Source organism: Acanthochromis polyacanthus, chromosome 9 (genome assembly GCF_021347895.1).
Source record: "Acanthochromis polyacanthus isolate Apoly-LR-REF ecotype Palm Island chromosome 9, KAUST_Apoly_ChrSc, whole genome shotgun sequence".
NCBI classification, from domain to species: domain Eukaryota; kingdom Metazoa; phylum Chordata; class Actinopteri; family Pomacentridae; genus Acanthochromis; species Acanthochromis polyacanthus.
This window is the reverse complement of record NC_067121.1, coordinates 11,777,456-11,791,758: the sequence shown is the minus strand read 5'-3', so window position 1 is coordinate 11,791,758 and position 14,303 is coordinate 11,777,456. Positions and strand designations below refer to the sequence as shown.

General features: G+C 40.8%; 1 protein-coding gene across 1 annotated transcript; it reads left to right on the top strand.

The window, feature by feature from the left end:
- Window positions 1-341: 341 nt before the first annotated feature.
- On the top strand, window positions 342-14,260 carry LOC110957468 (vang-like protein 2). Its single transcript, XM_022203515.2, has 7 exons — window positions 342-723; window positions 2,721-2,844; window positions 5,191-5,798; window positions 7,495-7,628; window positions 7,837-7,972; window positions 10,155-10,398; window positions 11,276-14,260. The coding sequence occupies exons 1-7, from the start codon at window positions 653-655 to the stop codon at window positions 11,534-11,536; spliced, it is 1,578 nt and encodes a 525-aa protein (XP_022059207.1). The 5' UTR covers window positions 342-652; the 3' UTR covers window positions 11,537-14,260.
- The last annotated feature ends 43 nt before the right edge of the window (window positions 14,261-14,303 follow it).

Genomic DNA, 14,303 nt, shown 5'->3' with positions numbered 1-14,303 from the left:
AAATTCTTCAGCAAAACCTAAAATCATCAGTCAGAAGGTTGGATCTTGGATGCTGTTAGATGTTCCAACAAGACAATGACCCTAAAGACACATCAAAAATGGTAAATAAATGGTTAAATCAGGCTAGAATTAAGAATTTAGACTGAACTCCCCAAAGATCTGATTCAAAGTCATTGAGAATCTGTAGACTGTGATGAAGAAACAAGTCTGTCAGAAAACCACAAACATAATCCAAAACAGATGAACTGATACTGATCAGTGTTTCAGTTTTAACCACAGCTCTCTCTCTCTCTCTCTCTCTCTCTCTCTCTCTCTCTCTCTCTGTTTGCCTTCTCTTTTAGATTGCATCCACGTCAGCTGTCCCCTGCTGCGACTCTCCTACCCATCATCCTCCCTCACCCCTCTTCCTCCTCATCTCCTCGTCCTCCTCTTCATAGCCTCCCCCGCCTCCCTTCTCCTGCCTCCCTCCTCATCGGCCTCCAAGATAGATTCCCTCAGGAGTAAGGTTGACCTGCTCAAGCTGCCCCTGACTCTGTCAACTAAGTCCATCTCCGAGCGTAAGAGCCAGCTGGGCGGAGTCGGCGAGCAGTGCGGTACTCGGGGAGGAGGAGGAGGCGGGGCCCGTAAAGCCCGCCCACCGCCGACCCGAGACATGGACAACGAGTCACAGTACTCGGGCTACTCATACAAGTCGTCCCACTCCAGAAGCTCCCGCAAGCACAGGTGGGCGAAACCGTACGTCATTTTAACATCGAACCAAGAATCCCTCATGATCATGGACAGCTGCTGCATATGTTTCTGTCTGCTGTGTCTGAGTCTGTGTGAACTCCATCCTGAACTATGCTGCCTGACATCTCACAATGTAGATATGACTGTAACATTTAGATAAATACACACACGACTGCAGCTCTTACACAATGTACACCACTTTAGTTTCACACTCTCCCTACTACTTAGTATTTATCACTTTTTCTGTCTCTAAGAAAAATTTTCTATCATGTCTAAGGGGTCTTGCCCAGCCTTGTGGAATAGTCATTATGCATTTCACTGCATGTTCTGCATATAGATGGATAGACAGATGGTGCCAACAGAAGGCTGATATTTACAAAAAAGTTGCAAAAATCATTGGTATTTATTCAGGATACCCTGTCCCGTGGGACTACAGATGAAAATTAGCCTGAAGGCTATAATCTGGCATGTTTACTTTCATGTTTTTTTTTTCATGTCTGTTCATTAACATGCATTGTCCCAATCAAATAAATAAAGTAAAGTAAAGGATTCACATAATTTTATTTATCCCCTAGGGGCAATTCAGTTTGCAGACATGGGTCGCAGCAGGACAGGACATTAAACACCTTTCCACATACATTTGACTTGGATCTGTCAAAGGTCTGGTGAAGGGTCCAGCAATAAAGTGCAACAGTGACAAAGTGCACAATATCCATACATACCTAAAATACATTAAAAACTACAAAACAACACTGTCACTGTCATTTAAAAGCCTGATGGCGGAAGGAATAAAAGAGTTGGCGCATCGGTTTGTTTTCCTACTGGGAGCAAGATAGCGCCTCCCAGAGGGCATCAACGCAAACCTGTGTTTCAGTTCATTGTCTTACATGGTTTACAAAAAGGTGCCAGGAATTGCTGGTATTTACAATAAAATTCAGTATTAAAAGTTAAAAAAAGGTACAATGTGAAAATAGAGCTAATAATAAGGAGCATACAAGAGAGTTGTGGGGCATGGGTCGTGGTGGGTCAGGATTATTTGTTTATTGTACAGTTGAGTTGAATGCAAGCTCTTGACTTCTGTCTTTCTTGACATGCTTTAATGACATAATCTGGTAAACTCAGATCTTAACCAGCTGTTTAAGTGTCTTAAATAACTTTTGTTATTTGCACTGACTGTTTCTAAATAAAATCAGTGTGCAAATACTTGATTTAAGCTAAAGTTAAGAAGAAATTAGTCAAATCAGTTGGTGACTGTTGGGCCAGTTTGGTTTAAATTAGAGGAAAAACAACTTTGAACTTTGGAAATGTAGTTTAAAGGGGAACTTTGTTTTTTTTCAACCTGGGGTCTGTTTCCGAGAGCTCGCGCCAAAACACCAGTTTTGGCGCGAGCTATCGCACAATTTCGGAACGAGATTTGCTTTCTAGCGTCCTGAGATTTGGATACAGACCACAACAAAGAGCGATCGCCAGGTAATGTGGAGGTTTTCGTTCACTTCTCATCTCTAGTATGTTGTGGGACACTCATTGAGACTATCTGAGCCGGTCAGTGTGGGGGAAAAAGCATGTTAGGGCGGACTTTGACGCGGGGGGGCCAGCTGCCCCATACTTTTCGCTAGCCGAGCTGCTAGCTGAGCTGCTAAGCTGCCTGCCTGGCTAAATACTGGAGCTATGTCGAAAATTCATTTCTCCATCACTCACATGTATGAAATGACATATGGAAACAGACCCCAGGTTGAAAAAAAACGAATTTCCCCTTTAACTGATGAAAATACTGTTGAATAGTGAGTAATGCAATGAGATGGCAATGTTTCACCACCATGAATCCAAGTGGGCCAGGCACTCTTACATTCCTAACTTAATAAATAACATCCCTGACGACAGAACATCTCACATTTTTCCGTTTTCAAAACACCAAAGAGTCATCACAGAAGAAGCATATGAAAGAAAGCCTTGCTTTCCACACAGTAACTCTACATTTTGTTGTGTTTCAGGGATCGGAGGGACCGTCATCGCTCCAAGAGCCGAGACAGCAGCAGTCGTGGAGACAAATCAGTAACTATACAAACTCCTGGAGAGCCGCTGCTGGATGCAGAGTCGACCCGCGGAGATGACAGGGTCAGCTACACCGCTGATTTATCTATTTTAAGTGCATGTTTATTCATCTTTCACCTGCATTAGTTGTATTTAGGGCTGCACAGTGCCATAGTGGTTAGCACGTTCGCCTTGCAGCAAGAAGATTCCCGGTTCAAATCCCAACCTGGGCCTGGGATCTTTCTGCATGGAGTTTGCATGTTCTCCCTGTGCATGTGTGGGTTTTCTCCGGGCACTCCGGCTTCCTCCCACAGTCCAAAAATATGCTGAGGTTAATTGGTTACTCTAAATTGCCCGTAGGTGTGAATGTGAGTGTGATTGTTTGTCTGTATATGTAGCCCTGCGACAGACTGGCGACCTGTCCAGGGTGTCCCCTGCCTTCGCCCGAGTCAGCCGGGATAGGCTCCAGCACCCTCCGCGACCCTAGTGAGGATAAAGCGGTGTATAGAGAATGGATGGATGGATGGATGGTTGTATTTACATTGGTTAAATGTTAAATCTGCATACAGATCATGTCATTTTGTATCACGTGCAGCGCTTGCAGGCTCAAAACACACTGAGGATATCTTTGTTAAAATATTCAGTTTGTTTTTGGAAGAATAAATGTCTAACTGAAGTTAAAGGCATCACTTAGTCACCTGAAATAGCTTTCATCCGCCGCCCTTTCTGTATCTGATGCTGGATTTGTGCCCTCTCTGCTCTTTTTCGTCATATCAAAAGGAAGTATTTTGATTTTATGTCGGCCCTTTTAAGTGTATTTGTTTAGCATGTTTTAGAAAATCATGTAAAAATTGTTTCTTTTCACTTTCTCTGCACCTTTAGTGTGTTTTGCTTGAGCTGTCCGTCATTTAGTTTCAGCAGGTGTTGACATTCGAGTAAATGATACATTATTTTAAGTGCAGAGGCTGTTTTCATCGAGGCACCTGAGGAAACATATTTGTTCTGAAATGAGACTGTCTTCAAATAACATTTTGTATGAAGCTTAACCAACCTGTCACCGCTCCTGAGGCAAAGATGCTGACACCCTGGTTCCTTTCATAACTTTTAGTTTTAATTTTCCAGGAATTATGACCGACTTGAGAAGGATTAAAATGTCTGACATTATTCTGCTGGATTTGCTCAAGCCTTAATAGAAACATCTTAAGCTTTTGTCTCGATGTAGAATAAATTCTTGCAATTTTATTTGATTAATTGCTTAATGTTTCATTGCTTTATGAAATGTCAACACGGGGTTTTTCCAGCTCAGATCGTCAGGAACCTTCTGCTTGACCATCTCTGATTTGCTTCAAACTTTTTTTTTCTCAAAGGCAATTGAGATTTAAATCAAAATCAGGGACATTTTTTATTGATTTAATTGATCAAGTACTTTCTTTGATAACATTTTATTAAGAATTTACTACTGTCATTTTTTTGTTAATGTGTGCTCAAAGATGGGACTTTGGTGACCGCTTAAATTTTTTTGTATGTGTTTCAACCCACCCAAAATCAGAGACTATGTGACCTAACTGTTCAATATTTCAGATTGTAAATTGTTGGCATAATGAGAATTAAATCTGAAAATTTCAGGCTTTTATCTTTAGTAGTTCCTGACATATTGTCCTTCAACCAGAGCTTCAAATTTAATAGGCGAAAAAAATTCTAAAACTGAGTCAATGGGCAAAAAAAAGAAAACACATAACAGATACCATTATGAATATCCATATTCTTTGTTGTGAAAAATTCAGGCAAATCTAAGATAGTATACCAAAAACTGTTCAAAAAAAATGGAAGGATTTGAGATGAAATGATCCAGTATTGTGAAAAACTGTTACCGTTTGCACAAGACCAAAATGACACCTTTAAATGGCTTGAAAATAGTTGAAATATCCGAAAGCACTGAATATGTGCAAGTAGAAAAGCTGCAAGTCTTTACGTCTAAAAAGCTAGAAACAGTGACTATTCAGTTTTACATAGCTCTCACTTATTTCTTTGGATCAACAAATCAGCGCTAATCAGATCTACTTCACTGTTTGTGAGTAAAATGACCAAACATGCACTGCTCAAAAATGTAAGGGAACACTTCAATCACTTATACTCACTGTGTGAGTTATTGAGAACAAAATGACATATGAAAGGACAGTGGAAACCAAAATTCACAATCACTTACGCTTTCTGACTGAACAGATCCCAGACGTTTTGTTGGATTAGTGTTTATAGTGTCATTGAGCAGTGTATGTCGGTGAAATCTGCAGATACAGTCAGACAAACTTGTATTTCTTCAACAGCTTTGTTGCATTTCAAATTAAAACTCTTGAGTATTTAGCAGAGTTTATATAGATGGTGAAAATGAACCCTAAACACGCACCTTTGTTTCTTCCTCTTGTCCTGCAGGATGATAACTGGGGAGAAACCACCACTGTCGTCACCGGCACCTCGGAGCACAGCATCTCCAATGAGGACCTGACCCGAGTCACCAAAGATCTGGAGGAGTCGACGCCGCTGGAGTGCAAGCGTTTCATTGGACCAGCACTGGGCGGCTGCCTGAGCTTCTTTGCCCTCGTCACCCCACTGGCCTTCCTCATCCTCCCTCAGGTGTTGTGGCGCGATGCCCTGGAGCCCTGCGGGACGCCCTGCGAAGGTCTCTACGTCTCGCTGGCCTTCAAGCTGCTGGTGCTGCTCATCTCCTCCTGGGCCTTGTTCCTCCGGTCGCCCAGAGCCACCCTGCCCCGCTTCTTCGTCTTCCGCTGCCTGCTGATGGTGCTGGTGTTCCTGTTCGTGGCATCCTACTGGTTGTTCTACGGCGTTCGGGTGCTGGAGCCCCGGGAGAGGGACTACCGGGGCATCGTGGAGTACGCTGCCTCGCTGGTGGACGCTCTGCTCTTCATCCAGTACCTGGCGCTGGTGCTGTTGGAGGTCCGACACATGCAGCCGGCCTTCTGCCTCAAGGTGGTCCGGAGCACCGACGGGGCCAGCAAATTCTACAATGTGGGACACCTCAGGTTTGTGACAACCTCAGCACTAAACACTTTTATTGTCATTACACGTGACATTCACTGTTTCATCCATCCATCCATCCATCCATCCATTATCTATACGCGGCTTAATACTCATTAGGGTTGCGGGGAGCTGGAGCCTATCCCAGCTGACTTAGGATGAAGGCAGGGGACACAGTGGACAGGTCGCCAGTCTATCACAGGACTACATATTGAGACAAACAATCACACTCACATTCAGACCTATGGACAAATCAAAATGATCAATTAACCTCAGCATATTTTTGGACTGTGGGAGGAAGCCGGAGTGCCCAGAGAAAACCCTCGCAATTTTTATACTGCCTCTGTTTGGACAACATTTAACAACAAGAAAAGCTCTCAGAGTACTACGCCAAGGCTCAGTCTTTGTATCATTTCCAACAGATGAAATCTTGAAACAATTTATCAGAAATCACGCCACAATAGAACGTGCCGTGATTTCATATAGATGTACCCACAAACAAAATGACCTTGTGCTGAGCACAGGTGTGTTATGCATGTACACTATCATGTGCAGATACTGAACTGTGTGACCTAAATATGTAGCGGGTGGTGGGAATTGATGGCACTCGGAAACATCCCCACAATTTAATCAATTTCTGACGGATAAGTCATGATAAGTCCACAGCAGTGGATTTTTAGTAGAATCACAACCATGTAAACATCAGCAGGCAGGTGATGTAGTGTTCACTTGTTGTCATGGTTACAGTGACGCCATGCCACTGTCTTACAATGATACAGAAATCTTTAACAAATACGTGGATCCAGACTGTAAGCTGCATCATTTCATCCAAATCCGTGAGTCCGTTTTTGAGTAATATTGCGAACAAACAGACAGATGGACAAGCCTAACCGCCACATAACTCTGCCGAGGCTCTACCTCATTGGTGGAGTAACAAATGTGGCTTCTTTTATTGAATAGCAAAAAATTCCTACGGTATTCATAGGAAAACTGATTTTTTTCATTTGTAAACAGCTGTTTCTATGAAAGCATGTAAGGGTCATTACTCATCGTTCCATCAGACAGTAAAAGTCAAAGTAGATTCCAGTGTGTCAAGGTCCTATGTTATTGTCTATATTAGAAAGGGTGATGTGCTATATATGCATGTGTGTAACTACAGCATGTTTTGATGGCAGAACAGTTTTTTAGTTCCAATTCATTTCTCTGTTTTTTTTCTATTTGGTGCACCCTTCTTTAGGACAGTCTATGCCAGTTATAGCTAAATCATATTCAGAATATGCAACAAGGTCAATATAAGTGTTGCTTTGACATCTTTACAGCATCATACAGTTAAAATTTGAGAAGATTTCTTCTAAGTTTCATCACTGAATTCTTTTTTTTAAACTACCTCAGTTCTTATTAAGAATTCTCAAAAATCTCAGCAAATACTGGCATATTTTAGATCTAAAGAGACCTGAAATTTTGAAAATAATGAGCGTTTTTGCTCTTTCCAAATGTCCACGTATCAATCTTTATACGTTAATGACACTTTGAAGTGTGATATTACTCTACATCCACATAAATATGTGGATTTTACAGTCGCATAAATATGAAATTGCTGCTATGATACATGTTTTGCATTTGTGTGTGTATTGTCTGCAGTGTGTCTGTGTACAGTCAGCAGCTGGTATTTGACATCTGCTTACTGACTCTGTGTTTCAGTATCCAGCGGGCGGCCGTCTGGGTGTTGGACCGCTATTACAGTGACTTTACCGTCTACAATCCTGCGCTGCTCAACCTGCCCAAGTCCATCCTGTCCAAGAAGATGACCGGCTTCAAGGTTTACTCCCTGGACGGTAAATACAGCCTCTATACGGCTCTGACGCCCGTCTTTAATCCACAGCTTTGTCTTTTTACGTCAGAACTGACGCAGTTTTACACACCTGGACACTGCCTGTGAGAGATCAAAAGTAAACGTTATCCTCCTCCTGCTCTCACTTGAGTGTGGGATAAATACCTGAAATGCAACCCGCTAATCCTCCTCCTGCATGTGATGTCTTGTAGAAAGCACCACCAACAACTCCACAGGCCAGTCCCGGGCCATGATAGCAGCCGCTGCCAGGAGGAGAGACAACTCCCACAACGAGTACTACTACGAGGAGGCCGAGATGGACCGCAGGATCCGCAAACGCAAGGCCAGGTCAGAGACAATCTGCAGACTCGCTTTGTGTTTAAAGCTGCAAATGAAACCTGTGCAGAGAGAGACATGCAGATGATAGATAATCCTGTCTGAATGAGGGAAACCCCGATCAAAGTAGTGACTTTGGGCTCAATCTGATGCCTACAGTCAGACTTTGATGTCACAAATAATTTTGTTCCAGCAGAAACTGAAGCTGAATTTGTCTTTGTTCCTTCATTCATTTCAGTTACTTGCTAAATGTAAATCGAGCGACACACTGAGACATGTAGCTGTGACAGACAGCGTAAAAATTTTCCTTTTGGTCTCAAATGTCAAAGCATTTCAGCCCATAAACTGCTGAGTTCAGTCTTTTATAAAACTCCCACATCAGCAATCAGATAAACATCAGAATAACAACACATACATGACACATTTTGAGTCAATAAAATCATAAATATATGGAATAAAAACTTTTAAAAACTCACTTCTGTGGCAACCTAAGTGAATGTTTGTAGCCACGAGTTCCTGGTTTCAGTCCCGGCTATAGAGATCTTCTATCGCGTTTTCCCAAATTCATAGTTTCGACACGACAGATGAGTTTTATTTACACTATAACAGGGACAGTCTGCTATACATATGACTGAATTGCCAATTATATTGGAGACAGAAAAACACTTGAGGCTCTCTGGATGTTTCTGGAATGGCAGCTGTGACTTTGCACTATTTTATAGGTTAAAGCCGCTAGTTATCAGATCAGGATGAGGCGCTGCATCAATGTGATTGTCCACATGTTGTCATGGTTACAGTGACGCCATGCTGCTATCTCACAAAGATACAAAAATCTTTAACAAATCTGTGGATCCAGACTATAAGCCGCACCACTGCCAAAATCTAATCAATTGGTCCTTTTATTTCTGACTTTCCCTGAAAATTTCGTCCGAATCCATTAATCTGTTTTTGAATAATGTTCAGGACAGACAGACAGACCGACCAACGGCAATCATCACATAATCTGCCACACTCATTGACTGAGTAATAATATAAAAAAAATACTGTCACTGTTGTATATTCTGTTAATATACAAGAGTGACAGTATTTTTTTAAGATTATACGGAAATGTACAAAAGAGAATGTGCCAGCAAATCAAAGCATCTCCAAAGTCCTGTAACAACTGCTTCAGTTACAACTCTTGTGATGATAAATTTACAAAGAGAATTTTCTCACAACAAAAAATTGTTTTCGTCACCATTTATTTTCCTGGTGCGTGTCCACTCTGCATAGTTGCAGTGCAGAGAATCCAAATAGTCACAAATTTTGGGCTGCACGCAGGATTTGAAAGGATGACGAAATTTAAATCATGATTACCCTTGTGGACCCATTTTGAACATCTTTATTGCACTAAAGTACATAAAGTAAATCTTAAAGTTTCTAGACATTGCTTTGTGTACTACAGTCTCTCTGAAGTATTTGTGGTTTAATCATTTACATTTATATCTACAGTTAGTGACACTTTTAAGCTTTGGTGTTGTAAAATCTGCAGCGATGACTGTATGAGTGTCAGAAAATTAATCCTGGAAGCAGAAAACAGAACTATTGTCATGTTTTTCTCATCTCATAGTATTTTACCCGAGTTTCACAGAGACATGGAAGGCATTAATTGGTCTTAATTTCTGCATTTTCTGTCTCTCTCTACTGCCACTATAAAATAAAGGTATAAAAATGCAACAAAAATATCACCTCTTAAAAGTTCCTCCAGATCATAGATAGTTTACATACCAAAAATGAATCCGTATTAAAACAGCCAACTAAGGTTTTTGTTTTTGAAGTCTGAAGTTTCAGTTTTTATTACCTTTAGTTGCTCAGTTTGATTTGAAGAAAAAAAAAACAAAAAAACTCCTGAAAGCAATCATTTGTGCCCTTTCAAAGTTATGCAGGAAGCTGAATTCTTGCAGGAGTACAAGTATCTGCCAGTGATTTTAATTTGCTTTCAATAAAGTGCAGAATTTAGCATCTGTGACAGATACTCAACATGTTTTATTCCAGCAGATATTGGCTTGTTAGACCAAACGAATAGGCATTTTACTTTCTGTAGGTATGCTGGTTTGTTTCTGTCTTCATCCTCTGATTTCTCTTGAATTTAGCTACAGATTGATCAATTGTCGTTTTGTATTTATTGCTGCTATTCTGTCTGTTCATCCCTCAGGCTGGTTGTGGCGGTGGAAGAAGCTTTCACACACATCAAACGTCTCCACGAGGACGAGGCGGCTTCGTCTCCCAAACACCCCAGAGAGGTGATGGATCCTCGGGAGGCGGCTCAGGCCATCTTCGCCCCAATGGCCCGGGCCATGCAGAAGTACCTGAGGACCACCAGACAACAGGCCTTCCACAGCATGGAGAGCATCCTCACACACCTGCAGTTCTGCATCACACACAACATGACGCCCAAGGTGAGCTCAACCCATCCACTACCATTAAACCAAGGCTTAATAGTTCAAATGTGACTGTTTTTAGGCTAAACACAGCAATTAAAGGAAATTTTTAAAAAATTCTGCACCAGAATCATATTTACACGAGCCTAGAAATGACTAGAATGACATCTGGAATATAGAATGACATGTGTGGGGGGGTGGTAGCCATGTTTGCTCTGTTGAGATAGAGATGCGGGAATTTATATTGCAGAGAAAAATGAACCCACAGTGAGCAAAAATGTGACAGGAGTAGAAAAAGTCCAGAAACTGTTTGGAGTTCAGAGGTCAGTCACCTGGAAAAGTGTTATATTCTGTGAAAACTAACTATTTTTCCAAGTCTAGGCTTTGTATATTGGTATTATTGGACACTTTGCAATTCCTAAAAATTAAGAGTAATGTATGGCTGAAATGATTAGTTAATTAGCTTACTCTTAGCGGATCCACAGAATATTAATTGGCAAATATTTTGACCGATTCAATTAAAAAATTATCTGTTTGAAGTTTTTAATTTGAGAGAAATCTTCTTTGTGTCATCATGAATTGAATCTGTTTAAAGTTCAGAGGGTTTATGTTTATTTTTCTAAAGCTATAATACCTAAAATATTAATAATAAAACTTATAATGATAATAATATAACAGTACTTATATTGCACTTTTCAACACACTCAGACGCTTTGCAAAGTAGCTAAGAACACAAAAAATATATGTAGATGAATAAAGTACAGTGGTGAGCAGAGCAAACAATGTGGAAAAATATCATCCAGTTCAGTTAGATTATTTTAGCCAACACAAACTGGATTGTTTACAGTTTTTAGAGGCAGCTGTAATAATAAACCTCCGTCCTGTTTCCTGTCAGGCGTTCCTGGAGCGGTACCTGGGCCCCGGACCCACCATGCAGTACCAGCAGCAGGGTGGCAGGGGGCGCCAGTGGACTCTGGTGAGCGAGGAGCCGGTGACGTCGGCGCTCCGCCAGGGTCTCGTCTTCTCGCTGCGCCGTCTAGACTTCTCCCTGGTTGTCACGGTAACGTCGCTCCCCTTCCTGCGGCTCGGCGAGGAGTTCATCGACCCCAAGAGCCACAAGTTTGTGATGCGACTGCAGTCGGAGACGTCGGTGTGAACAACGGTGCTTCCATTCTCGTCCAATCACTTCCCTCTCTCTGTGACAATGAAACCATTGGAGGAGGTGACGTCGCCTCCTCGTCATCACAGATGCTCTGATATCAAACTGTGATCAGCTCGATGATTGTCCAAACCCTGGAAACAAACGGATGCCTTGCCCCCTCCTTTTTTAAAAGAAAAATTCTGTGTTGTTTATCCTTTGCAACACTCTGTAAAGTTTGTTGTGTTTTATCTGAAGGGGGCTTTTTTTTCTCCTTATGCCTCTTCTTCTGCTGTAACCACTGGACTACTTTACTGTGCTGACTCACCACGCCAACACCAGAGGAGGGGATTACATCACATCTGCCACTTCCTCTTTCTCATGTCTTAAAAAAAAAAACAACTGGATCTCGGCTCTCATGGTGTACTGCTGCCTTCTGGCTCCCCGTCAGAGTGTCACTGTGTTTGACTGGTTGTTACATCAGAGGGAGCAACTTTTTTTTGATCGTTTTTGTAACTTACAGAATGTAGCATTACGTGCAGCGAGTTAACATGTTGCTTTCCTGCGGCCTAAAGAGCCAAAATGTCTTGTTTTTTAATGTGACTTAAGAAAAATGGAAGTACATTCCTCACTTGTTGTTACTCCAAACTCTGTATGATTGTTTAAATGTGCAGCTTTAATTATTTCACAATGGTATTTTATACTCTTGGTGTCACAGTTTTAACAGGAAGACTTAAAAAAAACACATTTCACCTGGTATTCATGTGTAATCGGTATTTTACTTAGATAAAGATGATCAAATTTGAGCCAAATCTGGCAAAAAGACGACACCTGCAGCTCATATTTACATTATTTAGTTTTGAAAGAGGCTCAAGAATTTTATAAAACACTTTCAGTCTGTACGTTTTAGCAAATTTTACTCAAACATGAGCAAGAAGTGCATTTTATAGCTGGTGACTGTTAAAATACAAGTATATCAGGCAGCAGGATGGTGTTTGTGGCTTTGAGCCAGAATCAACTAGTGTGTTCAGTCATAAAAACACGTCTGTTAGTATGACAGTGCAGCTCAGCGATGCACTGTCACTACTATTTGGAGCATAACATGCATTAATCTCTTAAATCAGAGCAAAATGGGTGAAAAAATTAGTTTGGTTGTTAATTTTGTTTTTTTAATGAGGCTCGACATTATGAGAAATAAAGAGCTAATGCAATCTGTATAGTTTTTTCAACATTTGGTGGGAAAAAGTATTTGCTTTTCATGTTAAAATGTCACTTTAATCTTCTAAATGCTAAAAACACTACAGATCATCTGCAGCCTGATGTGCAAAAACTGTCTCAACCCAACAACAGTCGAAGTTACTTTTAGTTTCTGCCACATTTCATGGCTCTCTCTCTCTCTCTCTCTCTCTCTCTCTCTCTCTCCCTCTCTCTTTTGGCAATGGAGTTGCTCAGTTTTGTTGATTCTTCTTCATCTTGAGCTGCTTTGCTGTGCAGTAATCTCCATAGATTGCACACTTATGTGTTAAATAATAAGGCAAATAATCACTTTTTTAGACTGACTGAAAAATATCCAGCAAACTCTTTTGCTAAATCTTTCATCGGTTGGAAATGAGACATTTTAAGCTGCTGTTTTAGACTCTGGGAGGCACATTTTTCACCATTTTCTAACATTTTTTAGAAAAAAAGATGGATTTAGTAGGTAAATTTGCAGAGAAATTAATGAATTGCAGCATTAGTGAAGAATCTACAGAATAACTAGCCTCCATTTTTGTCAAGCAAAAACAATACGAATGTTTACAACAGCATCACTTTCCAACATGCAAGTTTTCCATCATTCCTGCTTCCCTAATTTGCACATTTTTGCTGTTCTGTGGAAACCGTGTTCTTTTGTCAGCTTTTTTTTTTCCAATATCTGGAAATTGTTAGAAATATGCACGCATGGTTTTCATTGGATGGTGCACAACTGATATGCTACCGCTGTTTAATGATTTAATGCAGAAAAAAGGGCTGTAATCTAAAGAAAATGCAGATCCCAGTGTAAAACCAGGTGTAAATGTGTCCACAGAAGGAGCGCAGTCACTGATCAGGCAGCTGGAGTTTAACTAGGAGCTGCAGCTTTTTATTCTGAAGTTGTTGTTTTTTGTTTTTTGTTTTTTTACAGTTTTAATCACAAGAATCCCAAACCAGACGTGTGATTGTCTCTGCAGCTGTAGCTTCTCACCGCCTTGTGCCACCAGCTGACCCTTTAACTCGGCCTTATTCTCCAGACGTGGAGGAGCTGCACACTTCCCCCTCTGCAGGTCCTGATGCTGAGACCTGAGCTGCTCCGTTTGTACAGTTTTCTGAGCCACAAACACAACAGTTCTTTCCAAATATGTTTTAAAAAAACTGAAAAGTAAAGGCCCTTTCTGAGAAGAAATATCCAGAAAAACGGGTCCAACATGTTTGGCATTTCATCTGAGTGATCAAAATGTTTTTTTCTGAAAATGCATGCATAGAGTTATTTTGGGCTCCAAAAGTTTTTTTTATATCAACTTGTTTTCTATCATTTTTTAAAGGTGCCTAAGTTATAATGATGCAAATATTCAGAATGTTTTTACTTTTTGAAAACAAGTGGCCTGTAAAAAAACAAACAAAAAAAGCATCATTTGTAGATTTGTGTTGTATTTTTCTTCCTTTTTGGTAACTGTAGCTTGTATAGTGTGCTAGGCATTTTTCCATTATTAAACCATTTATTCCGTACACGTCTTCGTCGCTTATTTTAAAGAGACCAACGGTGGTTCCT